Source organism: Schistocerca piceifrons, chromosome 5, assembly GCF_021461385.2.
Source record: "Schistocerca piceifrons isolate TAMUIC-IGC-003096 chromosome 5, iqSchPice1.1, whole genome shotgun sequence".
NCBI lineage: Eukaryota > Metazoa > Arthropoda > Insecta > Orthoptera > Acrididae > Schistocerca > Schistocerca piceifrons.
The window spans coordinates 176802356-176820274 of NC_060142.1; the positions used below are offsets into that span (position 1 = coordinate 176802356).

Below are 17919 nucleotides of genomic sequence, written 5' to 3' on the forward strand. Positions count from 1 at the left end.
GTAACCCAATCGGTAGATGCAACTGACTATGAGTCAATTTTAGCTTGCAAGGTGTCGTGATTTTCATGAACAATAGTTTGCAGTTCTTTTATGGCTGCTTCGTGATTCTGTAATGCATTTTCATGACGCGAAAAAATAGGTTGAAGTGCTCACAAATTTGTGTTTTTACGTCATTACAGGCTTTTTGACATTTCGATTCGATTTCAAGTAAATCAGTAGTTAAACCTTCACGTGTTTGTTCCAGTGTGGTGTCTAACTTTCGAAAATTTTCTTCCATTGTGTTTAACTTTTGAAGCTTTTGCTGTGTTTGTCTCTCATTTTGTTCCGTCGTGTCTAACTTTTGAAGCTTTTGCTGTGTTTGTATCTGATTTTGTTCCATCGTGTCTTACTTTTGAAGATTTTGTTCCATTGTGTCTAACTTTTGAAGATTTTGTCCCATTTGTTTCTGATTTTGTTCAAGCGTTGTGTCTAACTTTTGTAGCCTTTGTCCCATTTGTTGCATTAACTGTAATAACAATGCACTGGTGTCTGAAACATGTTCCTCAGTGGTATTCGGCAGTGCATTTGAATCTGCAATATTCGCATTTTGAAAAGCAGAAAATGTGTCTTGACGTATTTGAGAAAACGGTGAGGACACAAAACCAGAATTTACAGTATTTGCAAGATTGTGTCCTGTCATTTCGGAATCCTGAGACGAGCTGTGGCCGACCGATCGATCGATAATGCTTCCCTCTTCACTAATTGCTTTACTGTCTACACCATTATTTGCAGCCCGCTCCATTTCCCTATGCACAATTACCAAATTACTACTTTGAACATTAGTTAATTCATTACTCGATGGCGCTAACGCACTGCTTTCGTCTTCGGTGTCATTTCTCAGTTTACTTTGGAGCCTAGTATTACGTTTTTCACACGCCATTATTGTCACAATATTTCACACGATAACACAGAAAAGCACAATTTGAAGAGTAAAAATAAGAGAACACATTAACATAGCACTGAAAATAATATCTCGTTAATTGCAAGCGCAGCTGCGAAATACTTGCTGCAAATCTACATGCATGCCACAACTGTTTTACTGTTGTTGTTGTTGTGGTCTTCAGTCCTCAGACTGGTTTGATGCAGCTCTCCATGCTACTCTATCCTGTGCAAGCTTCTTCATCTCCCAGTACCTACTGCAACCTACATCCTTCTGAATCTGCTTAGTGTATTCATCTCTTGGTCGCCCTCTACGATTTTTACCCTCCACGCTGCCCTCCAATGCTAAATTTGTGATCCCTTGATGCCTCAAAACATGTCCTACCAATCGATCCCTTCTTCTAGTCAAGTTGTGCCACAAACTTCTCTTCTCCCCAATCCTATTCAATACCTCCTCATTAGTTACGTGATCTACCCACCTGATCTTCAGCATTCTTCTGTAGCACCACATTTCGAGAGCTTCTATTCTCTTCTTGTCCAAAGTGGTTATCGTGCATTTTTCACTTCCATACATGGCTACACTCCATACAAATACTTTCAGAAACGAATTCCTGACACTTAAATCTTTACTCAATGTTAACAAATTTCTCTTCTTCAGAAACGCTTTCCTTGCCATTGCCAGTCTAAATTTTATATCCTCTCTACTTCGACCATCATCAGTTATTTTACTCCCTAAATAGCAAAACTCCTTTACTACTTTAAGTGTCTCATTTCCTAATCTAATCCCCTCAGCATCACCCGATTTAATTTGACTACGTTACGTTATCCTCGTTTTGCTTTTGTTGATGTTCATCTTATATCCTCCTTTCAAGACACTGTCGATTCCGTTCAACTGCTCTTCCAAGTTGTTTTACTGTACAACAATGAAAAACTACAACTACAAAGGAGATTCTCTCTACAATTACGCGCCAGCAATAAACAAAAGCTACACTAATTACAGAAACCACAAGAAAAAATCTGAAGATTCCAGTGAGGTATCCTCGGCTAAGGGTCGACATATGGAACGTCCCCTTTGAACGATTATACATGACTGTGCTTAAACTGACGCACAATTATTTTTTTTTTTTTTTGCGCAACGCAATCTGACTTCAATAACCCCTACAAAAGAATGGCCCTGACTAACAACAACCTATACCTTTCACAAATCACTTACTTCACAAAAATCTTCGTTACTCAAGCTACTGCAATACAGCGAGCGCCACTACTACCAGCTAAATAAAAGATTCGAACTATTGAAGGCACTATCTACTGATAGGCATAGTTAGCAAATGAAAGATTTTGATAGAGAACAAACAATGTATTTATCTTAATAGTGTTCAATAGTCATATTATACAGGGTGAGTCACCTAACGTTACCCCTGGATATACGAGGGCGGTTCAGAAAGTAACCTCCGATTGGTCACATTGCGGGTTGGTGGGGGGAGTAGCGACGCCATCTGTGCGTTCACGCACTCAACAGGTCAGTCGGCATCAAGCCGTGGTCCAGTGAACGTCGTACCTGCGCTAGTTTAGTTTTTGTGGCAGTTTGAAATGTGTGCTGCAATAGAAAACCCCGCCAAATGTGAAGTGCGTGCTGTCATAAGGTTTTTTACAGCCAAAGGATATTCTGCAGCAGCTATACATCGTGAGCTTTGTGCCGTGTATGGACCAAGAGTTATGAGTGAAGGAGTTGTCCGTGAATGTGTACGTTTATTTAAAAGTGGACGAGAAAACGTTCATGATGAAGAGAGGAGTGGTAGACCATCATTGGTGACTTACGAACTCGTTCAGACAGTTAATGCAATAGTTCGTGAAAATCGACATTTCTCAATGTCGGAGTTGTCTACTGGTTTGCCACAGATTTCTAAGACTCTCTTGTACGAAATAGTGACAGCAAGATTGGGTTACCGTAAGTTCTGTGCACGATGGGTGCCCAAAATTCTTACCGACCACCACAAAACTCAAAGAATGGCCTCTGCATTAGACTTTCTGTCACGTTATGAGGACGAAGGAGAACCATTGTTAAACAGAATCGTGACCGGTGACGAAACCTGGATTAAGTACGTGAACCCTGAGACAAAAGAACAATCAAAGATGTGGGCCCATTCAAATTCGCCTACCAAACCAAGAAAAGCCTCGCAAGATTTTTCTGCCAGAAAACTGATAGCAACGGTGTTTTGGGATGCCAAAGGGGTGTTGTTGGTTGAATTCATGGAACGTGGTACGACCATTAATCAAGACGTGTACTGTGAAACAATAAAAAAGTTACGACGGGCTATACAGAACAAACGCCGTGGTATGCTGACTTCCGGTATCGTTTTTTTGCACGATAACGCCCGTCCTCACTCTGCTCGCAGAACAACGGCCCTTCTTGAGTCCTTCAAGTGGGGCGTTATCAACCATCCACCTTACAGCCCAGACCTGGCACCAAGTGATTATCACCTCTTCATGCATTTGAAGAAATGGCTCGGGTCACAGCGGTTTGATGACGACGGAGAGCTCAAAGATGCGGTCACAGGCTGGCTCCAGGCACAAGCGGGTGATTTTTATGCAGAAGGAATTTCAAAGCTTGTGAAGAGATATGATAAGTGCCTCAATCGCTATGGAGACTATGTAGAAAAATAGTGCAAAGATGTAGTTGTAAGATGTATATATTAAAATATTTTTATTTAACTTGGTGTATTTTTTTAAATCAACCGGAGGTTACTTTCTGAATGGCCCTCGTATTTCGTAAACCACATCAAATACTGACGAACCGATTTCACAGACCGAACGTGAGGAGGGGGGCTAGTGTAATTGTTTAACACAAACCATACAAAAATGCACGGAAGTATGTTCTTTAACACAAACCTACGTTTTTTTAAATAGAACCACGTTAGTTTTGTTAGCACATCTGAACAAATACGTAATCAGTGCCATTTGTTGCATTGTAAAATGTTAATTACATCCGGAGATATTGTAACCTAAAGTTGACGCATGAAACCTCCGACGTTCAGTTGCGTGTTGTAACAAACACGGGCCACGGTCGGCGAGCAGCATCTGCAGGGACATGTTTACGATGACGACCATGCTTACGGGTGTGGCTGTAGTGCATTGTTGTGGTTTGGTCTAGCTGTCGCAGTGTCCGCATGTAGCGCTTGCTGCCACTGTTATTCTGCATTCGTCTCCGCACGCAGACCAACTGTAGTACACCGTGTTACCAGACGTCTGTGATAGTGTAGTGTTGTAGGAACTGTGACCATGGTGTATTCGAACTCTGAAAAGGCGGAGATGATACTAATCTACGGCGAGTGTCGACGAAATGCAGCTGAAGCCTGCAGGGTGTATGCAGAACGGTACCCGGACAGAGAGCATCCAACGTGCCGCACATTACAAAACAGCTACCGCCAACTGTATGCAACAGGTATGGTCGTAGCACGGAAACGGGTCCATAACAGGCCCGTCACAGGAGAAGCGGGTGCAGTTGGTGTGTTAGCTGCTGTTGCCATGAACCCACACATGAGTACACGGGACATTGCGAGAGCCGGTGGACTGAGTCAAAGTAGTGTCATTCGCATACTGCATCGTCACCGCTTTCACCCGTTTCATGTGTCGCTACATCAGAAATTACATGGTGATGACTTTAATCATCGAGTGCAATTCTGTCAATGGGCATTAACAGAGAATGCGTTGCAGTTCTAGCTGTTTACCGATGAAGTGGGTTTCACAAACCACAGGGCAATGAGTCTACGGAACATGCATTACTGGTCAGTGGACAGTCCTCGCTGGCTCAGACAGGTAGAGCGACAGCGACCATGGACTGTAAAAGTATGGTGCGGAATCATTGGCGACCACCTCATTGATCCTCACTTCATTGCAGGGGCCCAAACAGCTGCAACATACATCACGTTTCTACTGAATGATCTGCCAACGTTGCTCGAAAATGTCCCACTGGAAACGCGTCGACGTATGTGGTATCAGCATGATGGTGCACCTGCACATTCCGCAATCAACACTAGGCTGACGCTTGACAGGATGTTCGAGGGCGTTTCATAGGACGTGGAGGACGCATAAATTGGCCAGCCCATTCTCCTGATCTTAAACCTCAGGACTTCTTTCTGTGGGGTACGTTAAAGGAGAATGTGTACCGTGATGTGCCTACAACCCAAGAGGTTGTGAAACAACGTATTGTGGCAGCCTGCGGCGACATTACACCAGATGTACTGCAGCATGTACGACATTCATTACGTCAGAGACTGAAATTGTGTGCAGCAAATGATGGCCACCACATTGAACATCTATTGGCCTGACACGTCGGGACACACTCTATTCCACTCTGTAATTGAAAACGGAAACCACGTGTGTATGTGTACCTCACCCCTCATGGTAATGTACATGTGCGTCAGTGAAAAAGACCAATAAAATGGTGTTAGCATGTGGACGTAATGTGCTGGTCCAGTCTCTTCTGTACCTAAGGTCCATCACCGTTCCCTTTGGATCCTTACGTAATTCGGTGCACTCCGATACACACGATCGAACAGCGGAGGAGTGGTATTCAAGCGTCAACTTTAGGTTACAATACCTCCGGATGTAATGAACATTTTACAATGCAACAAACCGCACTGATTACGTTTATTTTTTATATGTTCAGATGTGCTAACAAAACTAACGGTGTTCCATTTAAAAAAAACGTGGGTTTGTGTTAAAAAACACACTTTCGTGCATTTTTTATGGTTTGGATAAACCAATTACACTAGCCACTCTCCTCACGTTCGGTCTGTGGAATCGATTCGTCAGTATTTCATTTGGTTTACGAAATATATCCAGCGGTAATGTTAGGTGACTCACCCTGTATATAGCAGTTCATGGCATCCAGTCTTACAAATCTACTGTCTCTGATGGACACACGTCCAGATCATCTGCTCTCAAAATTCCGTCATCTCTCTCCCCACATCCACCACTGCTAGCGGCTCACCTCCAACTGCGCAACACTACACGCTGTTAACATCCAGCTGCCCAACACTACAATGGCGAGTATTACAACCATGCCAACCAGCTACAGACTGCACACAGCACAGTCAGTGATTTTCATATAGAGCGCTACGTGGCGTTACCAATATAAAAACCTAAACAGCCTACTTACATAGACTCCATGCTCCCCGCAAAAAATTTTACAAATTGTTTTGGGCAGTGGCCAATACAGATTTGAAAATAAATTTTTCATAATTACAATAACAAAGAAATTAAATGCACACACTTATTGATCCAATATTGGTCAAATGCTAAAATTATCTCACAATCCATAAAGACAGTCTTGATCGTTCATCACAGTAAAATAGCAGTGTTTTTCTCAAAGTCTGAGCAGTAAATGAAAATGCACACAGAAGTAGAGTTGTCCTTCTAACGGAAAGACAGTGCTGACTCTTGACATGCAGGCAGGTAATGGGCCACAATAGAGCAAACCCACAGCAGATTCAGTCAAAGTTTTGAAGAATATTGGTAGGTAGGTCATCACAGAGCAGACCCACTGTAGTCCTGGTAGAGATTATGGTATTGGTGGGCCACCAGAGGTGCAGACCCACTGTAGTCCGTGTAGAAATAGTGGTATTGGTGGGCCATCAAAGATGCAAACCCACTGTAGTCCATGTGCAGATGGCCAGCAGCCATCTGTTGCGACTGTGCAGGTTCACAATCACCATCGAAGAGTCTTGCGGAGAATATAGCAAGTCCATGAACCACCACTTGTGCACTCACAAAGTTTTTTTTTAATTGTCCTTAGAACCAGCAATGCTGTTAACCAGTCCCTTGCTGAATTATTAACACACGTGCAAACAATATCAGCCCCTACTTCTCACATATTGTCCATATACTATGACCAACAGAAACGTGTGCAGTGAAATGTAACTTAAAAGTTAATTAATGTGATGAACTGGTGTCAATTACAATTTTATAGCATAAGAATACAATAACAAAGGTACAAAATACATCATTAAAGAACATAACAATACAGATAACATTTGTAGTAAAAGGGGCTTTACAAATGAATAGAAATAAACATATACATCGGTGTTACAGGAATTATGACATAAGTAAATACATGAAAGATCAGAATAACTTTTGAAACATCAACTTCACACATGAGCATTAAAACAAAACAGAATAAATAATGTGCAAACATCTTTACAAAGTAAATAACATATTATCAGAAAAATTCTACAACGTAACTCTCATCAGATAAACACATAAAGACAGGAAGAACACAAATACCCAAGGGTATACAAACACATAGAGCTATAACACAAGGAAAGAACAGGATTTGTTGTACTGCAGTAGTTTGCAAACAAAACTTTCTTTACTTCTCGGAGATCTCCCTACTTTCTTTATTATTTCCGAAAAGTCCTATCTATACCTGCTTTCTGTACTTTTTTTGTATAACTTCTCAATGCATTTCTTCCAATTCATCGCAACTCATTCTCTTATATAGTCTACCCCCTCTTAAGCTAACTTAAATCTACTGAGCTCAGATGCATAAACTAAGGGACGAGGCAATGCAGCAGCACAAAACAGTTAATAAAAGCGGCAATGACAAAAAAATGCAAATTGGCAAAGCAAGCAGCAGCAACAATTGCAATAACTTATATCTAATTATCACAAAGCTCAAGCATAAAAAATAATATAGTAAAGATGACCATGTCTAATACCTATGTCACATCTCAACACTAGAGTGATGCATCACCTTTACTTACTGTACCAAAAATTTACCAAGTCATTGACAAAAATCATTTATGCAATTCCTGTGAAGGGAAATGTCTTTTTCTGCCCCCTCGTTTTTTTTGGAAGTACATCATAAAATTATTTATTTACTGGATCTGTAGGCAAAAAATATCTATATTAATACAGCTATTAAATTTTATTTCAACCAATGCTGCAGTGCAGCTAGAAACTAGATATTAAACAAATTGAGCAATCTCTCAACTAGAAAGACAATAGATGTAAAAATGTTTCTCTTCATTTCATTAGCCATTTTACTAAATATCATAAATTAAGAGCTCCACAGTGTAATCATATGTTTTCAAATTTGAGCGTGTAGTATTTGTGACGCTTTCTACAAAGAAATGTCAATAGCGAGGATAATGGCCTCTTTTTTTTCACCTGTGCCTCTGAAAGGCACACATTAATGGCTTTTTTCCAGGCGACTGTCGCGCACCTGAGTGCCCATGACGCATTACATGAATGTGGCCACTTAACTTTCTTACCAAAATATTTACGACACCAGTTTGCACTACAGTGACAGTCTCATATAAAAAATTTCACATTTCGAGAATTTGCGTTACAAATGTGTAGAAACAAAATCCTACAAATATAACAATGTGAAAAAAATTTTCATCGGCCTTGTGATACATTTACGCATAAACATACATTTCATAATTCTTAATGTACGGTTCTTGGTTTCCAACATCCTTTTCCACAAAGCAGAGTCCCTAACCACTACTCATTATTCCTTACATTGTTACACATATAAATATTCATCGACACTTCTTCAATATTTCATAATAATAAATATGTAGCATAATCAAATTCCCCATATGGCATCAGCTTATTAATCATAAACATGCCTCAACAGCATAATACACATTGTCATCATAATAATAATTTCAATAGTGTCATCTACCTCAATCGTACTTTAAAAGTCGTGATCCCATACCAAATATATCATTCAAAGCTCTCATAATATCACAATGGTTCCAAAAAGATATGGACAGTTCACAAAGTACAGACAAAATACAATTTCGTAAGTGTGAAGTTATCCAACAGTGCAATTACATAAATATTTGTCGCTAATGTAGTAAAATAAATGTTTGTCTCTCTCAGTTAAATGATCAGATAGCTGTGTAATTTATGTCTTAGAGAAATATGGTAACGATGTGTAAAGTTGTATAAGCAAATACCATATTAGCTAGGGCTCCTTGTGCTTGCCAAGCACACGGTACACAAAGTAAGCGTGCACCCCCTGAGGATTAATGTAATTATACCCTCAGGTGTTACAGATTACAGAAATGGAATAAAATGTATCACGGAAAACTTTCTCTGTTATTAAAAAATCTTCAGAAAAATAAATGTTTTAAATACAAAATTAATCACTCAAATACATGTCCTTTAGTGCTAAATGTGCGTCTTGCTGTAAGATAATTCTGAGGAAGTATTGTAGTTATTGTCCTCTGTCAGCAAAGTTCTGCTGAAGTCAATGTACTCACCTCGTAATAAACAAAAGTGAAATGCTATGCATACAGATATCGTAGTTATTACGTACAGTACCGTGATCAAGAAAGTACTATACTGTAATGTATTGTTGTGCTACGGAAAATGCTGTCTCATTGTAGCTATACCACAAAAGCTACTACTAAAGCATGTTTTACTTTCCAGAATAATACAGAAAAACTGTGCAGATATAAAACAGATACAGCACAAAAGCTACAATGTAAATTGTGTCACATATTAGTAGCGTCATGATAAAATTGTGTATCTATCAAAGAAACCAAATGCTAAATCATCTTTAATCTCACCGAATGTACTTCAAATAAAGAGTATCTTTTCAAGTAAACCAAAATGTTGCATTAAAATCTCATTGGCAGTATATGTTCTAAGTATGTAAGCCTTATAGTCTTTATATAATCATACAAATATCAAGCAAGAATGTACACGCACAATAACACCTTGTCATCTGTTCACTATAACAATGCATTCGTAATTACTGTCTAAATATGTTCCCTAGGTTCTAGAATGGATAGTTAAATTTAAAATATAGTTGCATGTTAACAGTTTCTAAGTGTGACAAAGAGTACTAGTAATATAAAGTGAAAATTTTTGTGGCAAAGACTAAGTTAAAAAGCAGATTATCTCTCAATAAACGGTTTTACATGTGAAATGTGGTGCAATCCTTTACTCTTCATAGTACTCAGAGTTTCAACTTAAACGCAATTATCATGCGGTACACGTCGGTAGAGAATACTGGGATTTTTCTCATGGTTAGCGTCTGTGTTATTTTTCTCTGAGCCAGCTGGCGCACGTGGCTGCCTGCAGTGCAAGTCATTGTCTGTCTCTTTGTTGGCGCGCGTCGTAATTGGGATTAGGAGAGCTAACTTCTACAAATTCACCTTGTCAAGAGGGCCCAACCCTGTTTGAATCCCACCACTTCTGATGAAATTCAGGTCTGTCGTTATGATTATATCGTCTGTCGTCATGTCAGTAATTCCTGTAATTAATTTCTTGTCGGTCACTTGGTGGAGCACTTCTCCCTGAGTCGTAACTCCACGGAGGACCATTGTGTCTGAAGTTATTCTGTCCCCCTTGATAATAACTGTTTTGGTTCCCATATTGTCTGTTTCTATGGTTGTCTCTGTCACATTCATTACTATGGAAATGCCATCTTTCTCTGTAATTATTTTTACTCTGGCAGTGGTTGTCATATGGATGGTGCCTGTTTTGGTCACGATTTACGGTGTAAGAATAGCCTTGTCGTGTCCAGTTATTATTTCTTTCATCGCGGAATTGTGACAGATGTGACCTCTAATTGTTGTGCTCCTGTTTTCGCGTTCCGCGATTGTCAGTGTCAATTTCTAATTCTCGTAAGAGTCCCTGAATAGCTTTAATGTCGTCTTTGCAACGTCCTGCCAAAATAATATGTCGTAAATGTTTAGGTAATTTGATGAAGCAAATGGGGATGAGATCTGAGGGGCTGTAAGGGTTTGACAGGTACTGATTCTTGTGCAACATGTCTTCAAAATATTTCACAAGACTGGAAAATTCAGATTGTTCGAAATGTTTCATCATTATGATGCTATGTTTTACTCGGTCTCGTGTAGCTTGAGACCAATATGCTCAGAGGAAGGCATGATAAAATTCTCCTTCACTGTGGAAATCGTGAATGACCGATCGCATTCTTTCAGCTGGTTCATTCTCTAAGCAGCCACACATAAATTCCAATCTGTGCTCTAATGACCAGTTGGGAGGAAAACAATGAGAGAACTGATGGAGCCAAGCTTGTGGATGAATGTCGTTGCCAGAATTCTTAAATGTTTTGAATTTACGTGTAGTAATGAACAGCTTATAGTCAAAATCATTGTGTCGGCGAGTAGAATATCGGTCGTTGTTACGTCGTGTCGGTGGTTCCATCTCAAAATTCGGTGCGCCTTACCAGTTTCTTTTATAATTTGCGAAATGCCCTGTGTTATTATTTTGTGGCTTTTCCGTATTTCTAAGTCCCTCCTCCCGTGTTGGAGCGCGAGTGTCTTCTGAAATACGTAATTTTGGTATTACTTATGCCAACTGATCTTGTACTTCCTGGATTTCTCTTTTGTACTGTGTATTGATGTAATTTTGATTTTGTTTGAATTTTCTAGTTTGTTCATACTCTTCAGTGTCAGTGAAGGCTACAGGTCTTGTGTCATTCAGATCATCATCTACCTTTGCTGATAAGTTAGTGAACTGATCTGGAAGTTCGGCTACTTTATCCGATAGTGAAATTATTTCCTCTGTGTGTTTTTCTGAACCAAGTTTCAGAGTGCCCATTTGTATTGAAATCGTATCTACTGTGTCCTTTAAGTTTTCCTGAGTTTTTGCAAGTTGCGTAACCCAATCGGTAGATGCAACTGACTGTGAGTCAATTTTAGCTTGCAAGGTGTCGTGATTTTCATGAACAATAGTTTGCAGTTCTTTTATGGCTGCTTCGTGATTCTGTAATGCATTTTCATGACGCGAAAAAATAGGTTGAAGTGCTCACAAATTTGTGTTTTTACATCATTACAGGCTTTTTGACATTTCGATTCGATTTAAGTAAATCAGTAGTTAAACCTTCACGTGTTTGTTCAAGTGTGGTGTCTAACTTTCGAAAATTTTCTTCCATTATGTTTAACTTTTGAAGCTTTTGCTGTGTTTGTATCTGATTTTGTTCCATCGTGTCTTACTTTTGAAGATTTTGTTCCATTGTGTCTAACTTTTGAAGATTTTGTCCCATTTGTTTCTGATTTTGTTCAAGCGTTGTGTCTAACTTTTGTAGCCTTTGTCCCATTTGTTGCATTAACTGTAATAACAATGCACTGGTGTCTGAAACATGTTCCTCAGTGCTATTCGGCAGTGCATTTGAATCTGCAATATTCGCATTTTGAAAAGCAGAAAATGTGTCTTGACGTATTTGAGAAAACGGTGAGGACACAAAACCAGAATTTACAGTATTTGCAAGATTGTGTCCTGTCATTTCGGAATCCTGAGACGAGCTGTGGCCGACCGATCGATCGATAATGCTTCCCTCTTCACTAATTGCTTTACTGTCTACACCATTATTTGCAGCCCGCTCCATTTCCCTATGCACAATTACCAAATTACTACTTTGAACATTAGTTAATTCATTACTCGATGGCGCTAACGCACTGCTTTCGTCTTCGGTGTCATTTCTCAGTTTACTTTGGAGCCTAGTATTACGTTTTTCACACGCCATTATTGTCACAATATTTCACACGATAACACAGAAAAGCACAATTTGAAGAGCAAAAATAAGAGAACACATTAACATAGCACTGAAAATAATATCTCGTTAATTGCAAGCGCAGCTGCGAAATATTTGCTGCATATCTACATGCATGCCACAACTGTTTTACTGTTGTTGTTGTTGTGGTCTTCAGTCCTCAGACTGGTTTGATGCAGCTCTCCATGCTACTCTATCCTGTGCAAGCCTCTTCATCTCTCAATACCTACTGCAACCTACATCCTTCTGAATCTGCTTAGTGTATTCATCTCTTGGTCGCCCTCTACGATTTTTACCCACCACGCTGCCCTCCAATGCTAAATTTGTGATCCCTTGATGCCTCAAAACATGTCCTACCAATCGATCCCTTCTTCTAGTCAAGTTGTGCCACAAACTTCTCTTCTCCCCAATCCTATTCAATACCTCCTCATTAGTTACGTGATCTACCCACCTGATCTTCAGCATTCTTCTGTAGCACCACATTTCGAGAGCTTCTATTCTCTTCTTGACCAAAATGGTTATCGTCCATTTTTCACTTCCATACATGGCTACACTCCATACAAATACTTTCAGAAACGAATTCCTGACACTTAAGTCTATACTCGATGTTAACAAATTTCTCTTCTTCAGAAACGCTTTCCTTGCCATTGCCAGTCTAAATTTTATATCCTCTCTACTTCGACCATCATCAGTTATTTTACTCCCTAAATAGCAAAACTCCTTTACTACATTAAGTGTCTCATTTCCTAATCTAATCCCCTCAGCATCACCCGATTTAATTTGACTACATTCCATTATCCTCGTTTTGCTTTTGTTGATGTTCATCTTATATCCTCCTTTCAAGACACTGTCGATTCCGTTCAACTGCTCTTCCAAGTTGTTTTACTGTACAACAATGAAAAACTACAACTACAAAGGAGATTCTCTCTACAATTACGCGCCAGCAATAAACAAAAGCTACACTAATTACAGAAACCACAAGAAAAAATCTGAAGATTCCAGTGAGGTATCCTCGGCTAAGGGTCGACATATGATACGTCCCCTTTGAACGATTATACATGACTGTGCTTAAACTGACGCACAATATTTTTTTTTTATTTTGCGCTACGCAATCTGACTTCAATAATCCCTACAAAAGAATGGCCCTGACTAACAACAACCTATACCTTTCACAAATCACTTACTTCACAAAAATCTTCGTTACTCAAGCTACTGCAATACAGCGAGCGCCACTACTGCCAGCTAAATAAAAGATTCGAACTATTGAAGGCACTATCTACTGATAGGCATAGTTAGCAAATGAAAGATTTTGATAGAGAACAAACAATGTATTTATCTTAATAGTGTTCAAAAGTCATATTATACAGGGTGAGTCACCTAACGTTACCGCTGGATATATTTCGTAAACCACATCAAATACTGACGAACCGATTTCACAGACCGAACGTGAGGAGGGGGGCTAGTGTAATTGTTTAACACAAACCATACAAAAATGCACGGAAGTATGTTCTTTAACACAAACCTACGTTTTCTTTTAAATAGAACCACGTTAGTTTTGTTAGCACATCTGGACAAATACGTAATCAGTGCCATTTGTTGGATTGTAAAATGTTAATTACATCCGGAGATATTGTAACCTAAAGTTGACGCATGAAACCTCCGACGTTCAGTTGCGTGTTGTAACAAACACGGGCCACGGTCGGCGAGCAGCATCTGCAGGGACATGTTTACGATGACGACCGTGTTTACGAGTGTGGCTGTAGTGCATTGTTGTGGTTTGGTCTAGCTGTCGCAGTGTCCGCATGTAGCGCTTGCTGCTATTGTTATTCTGCAGTCGTCTCCGCACGCAGACCAACTGTAGTACACCGTGTTACCAGACGTCTGTGATAGTGTAGTGTTGTAGGAACTGTGACCATGGTGTATTCGAACTCTGAAAAGGCGGAGATGATACTAATCTACGGCGAGTGTCGACGAAATGCAGCTGAAGCCTGCAGGGTGTATGCAGAACGGTACCCGGACAGAGAGCATCCAACGTGCCGCACATTACAAAACAGCTACCGCCAACTGTATGCAACAGGTATGGTCGTAGCACGGAAACGGGTCCGTAACAGGCCCGTCACAGGAGAAGCGGGTGCAGTTGGTGTGTTAGCTGCTGTTGCCATGAACCCACACATGAGTACACGGGACATTGCGAGAGCCGGTGGACTGAGTCAAAGTAGTGTCATGCGCATACTGCATCGTCACCGCTTTCACCCGTTTCATGTGTCGCTACATCAGAAATTACATGGTGATGACTTTAATCATCGAGTGCAATTCTGTCAATGGGCATTAACAGAGAATGCGTTGCAGTTCTAGCTGTTTACCGATGAAGCGGGTTTCACAAACCACAGGGCAGTGGATCTACGGAACATGCATTACTGGTCAGTGGACAATCCTCGCTGGCTCAGACAGGTAGAGCGACAGCGACCGTGGACTGTAAAAGTATGGTGCGGAATCATTGGCGACCACCTCATTGATCCTCACTTCATTGCAGGGGCCCAAACAGCTGCAACATACATCACGTTTCTACTGAATGATCTGCCAACGTTGCTCGAAAATGTCCCACTGGAAACGCGTCGACGTATGTGGTATCAGCATGATGGTACACCTGCACATTCCGCAATCAACACTAGGCTGACGCCTGACAGGATGTTCGAGGGCGTTTCATAGGACGTGGAGGACGCATAAATTGGCCAGCCCATTCTCCTGATCTTAAACCTCTGGACTTCTTTCTGTGGGGTACGTTAAAGGAGAATGTGTACCGTGATGTGCCTACAACCCAAGAGGTTATGAAACAACGTATTGTGGCAGCCTGCGGCGACATTACACCAGATGTACTGCAGCGTGTACGACATTCATTACGCCAGAGATTGAAATTGTGTGCAGCAAGTGATGGCCACCACATTGAACATCTATTGGCCTGACACGTCGGGACACACTCTATTCCACTCCGTAATTGAAAACGGAAACCACGTGTGTATGTGTACCTCACCCCTCATGGTAATGTACATGTGCGTCAGTGAAAAAGACCAATAAAAAGGTGTTAGCATGTGGACGTAATGTGCTGGTCCAGTCTCTTCTGTACCTAAGGTCCATCACCGTTCCCTTTGGATCCCTACGTAATTCGGTGCACTCCGATACACGCGATCGAACAGCGGAGGAGTGGTACTGAAGCGTCAACTTTAGGTTACAATATCTCCGGATGTAATGAATATTTTACAATGCAACAAACCGCACTGATTACGTATTTTTTTATATGTTCAGATGTGCTAACAAAACTAACGGTGTTCCATTTAAAAAAAACGTGGGTTTGTGTTAAAAAACATACTTTCGTGCATTTTTTATGGTTTGGATAAGCCAATTACACTAGCCACTCTCCTCACGTTCGGTCTGTGGAATCGATTCGTCAGTATTTCATTTGGTTTACGAAATATATCCAGCGGTAATGTTAGGTGACTCACCCTGTATATAGCAGTTCATGGCATCCAGTCTTACAAATCTACTGTCTCTGATGGACACACGTCCAGATCGTCTGCTCTCAAAATTCCGTCATCTCTCTCCCCACATCCACCACTGCTAGCGGCTCACCTCCAACTGCGCAACACTACGCGCTGTTAACACCCAGCTGCCCAACACTACAATGGCGAATATTACAACCATGCCAACCAGCCACAGACTGCACACAGCACAGTCAGTGATCTTCATATAGAGCGCTACGTGGCGTTACCAATATAAAAACCTAAACAGCCTACTTACAAAGCTTTTTGCGGATGATGCTGTGGAAAATTGAGAGGTTGTAACAATGGAAAATTGTACTGACATGCAGGAGGATCTGCAACGAATTGATGCATGGTGCAGGGAAACGCAATTGAATCTCAATTTAGACAAGTGTAATGTGCTGCGAATACATAGAAAGAAAGATCCTTTATCATTTAGCTACAATATAGCAGGTCAGCAACTGGAAGCAGTTAATTGCGTGAATTATCTGGGAGTAGTCATTAGGAGTGAATTAAAAAAGAACGATCATATAAAGGTGATCGTCGGTAAAGCGGATGTCAGACAGATTCATTGGAAGAATCCTAAGGAAATGCAATGCGAAAAGAAAGGAAGCAGGTTACAGTACACTTGTTCGCCCACTGCTTGAATACTGCTCACCGGTGTGGGATCCGTACCAGATAGGGTTGATAGAAGAGATAGAGAAAATCCAACGGAGAGCAGCGCGTTTCGTTGCAGGATCATTTAGTAATCGCGAAAGCGTTACGGAGATGGTAGATAAACTCCAGTGGAAGACTCTGCAGGAGAGACGCTCAGTGGTTGGGTACGGGCTTTTGTTGAAGTTTCGAGAACATACCTTCACCGAGGAGTAAAGCAGTAAATTGCCCTCTCTTATGTATATCTCGTGAAGAGGCCATCAGGATAAAATCAGAGAGATTAGAGCCCACACAGAGGCATACCGACAATCCATCTTTCCACGAACAATACGAGACTGGAATAGAAGGGAGAACCGATAGAGGTACTCAAATTTCTCTCCGCCACACACCGTCAGGTGGCTTGCGGAGTATGGATGTAGATGTACTAGCGGGAGCAGTAGAGGGTAAAAATTGTAGGGGACGACAGACACTACGGGGAGGGGGGGAGGGGAGAACCCAGAGAGTGGAAGTTGAGTGCGACGACTGAACGGCGGTTGTGAGATGAAGAAGATGACACTAAAGACAAATGCGTGGCGAGACGCGTCAAACCGGTCAGACGACAAAAATATCACCAGCATGAGCGCCATGTCGTAGTCACCAGAATTGCTGTCGTGCAGCTCGTGTTCGTAAAACTCGACCACGTCCATCAAGGTGCCGCCGCTATCACGGTTGGAGGACCCAGCGCGCAAAGTGTACAGCGAACTTCTCCGGCCGATGCAATGCGCAGCAGTCAGGGCCCACTGGTTGCCGATTATGGCGGCTCCGCACTGGTGGGAATCGGTATACAGCAGGGCCAATGTCCAGGGGAAGTCCTCGATGCTGGCTTCGGAGCCTCCGATGATGCGGTCGTGAATCCGCGACCTCATCCGCAGCCCCCGTGACGCCACCAGGTGCAGCTGCACAGCCGACAGCAGGCACAGCACGGAGACGTGGAAAGATACCATAGCGGGTCTCTCATCTCGGTGATTGGCCAAGTTCTATTTTATAACGCCACTACCTGTTCTGTCTGCTGTCTCCGTACCGTTATCTCTGACCTTCAAAATAGCTCGGATAAGATCGGTTATCATTATGTTCAAGAGGGGGTTCCTTACTGATTTCTATCTCTCGTGAACCGGGGGGTCCTTGCTGAGCTTTATCTTTCATGAATGGACTAGAAATTTTGTAACGCAGGAAGTATGTACTTATCCACGACAACGACCAGTTTACTACAATATTTCCATACATAAACAATTC

At 41.3% G+C, this 17919-nt stretch overlaps 1 protein-coding gene across 1 annotated transcript in view; it reads right to left on the bottom strand.

Moving 5' to 3' along the window:
- Positions 1-17630, bottom strand: part of LOC124798854 (trypsin alpha-like) — a 51299-nt gene extending 33669 nt beyond the window's left edge. Inside the window, exon 1 of the mRNA XM_047262386.1 lies at positions 17259-17630. Coding sequence (XP_047118342.1) covers positions 17259-17630 — 372 coding nt within the window. The remainder of the gene's footprint in view (positions 1-17258) is intronic.
- Positions 17631-17919: the final 289 nt, after the last annotated feature.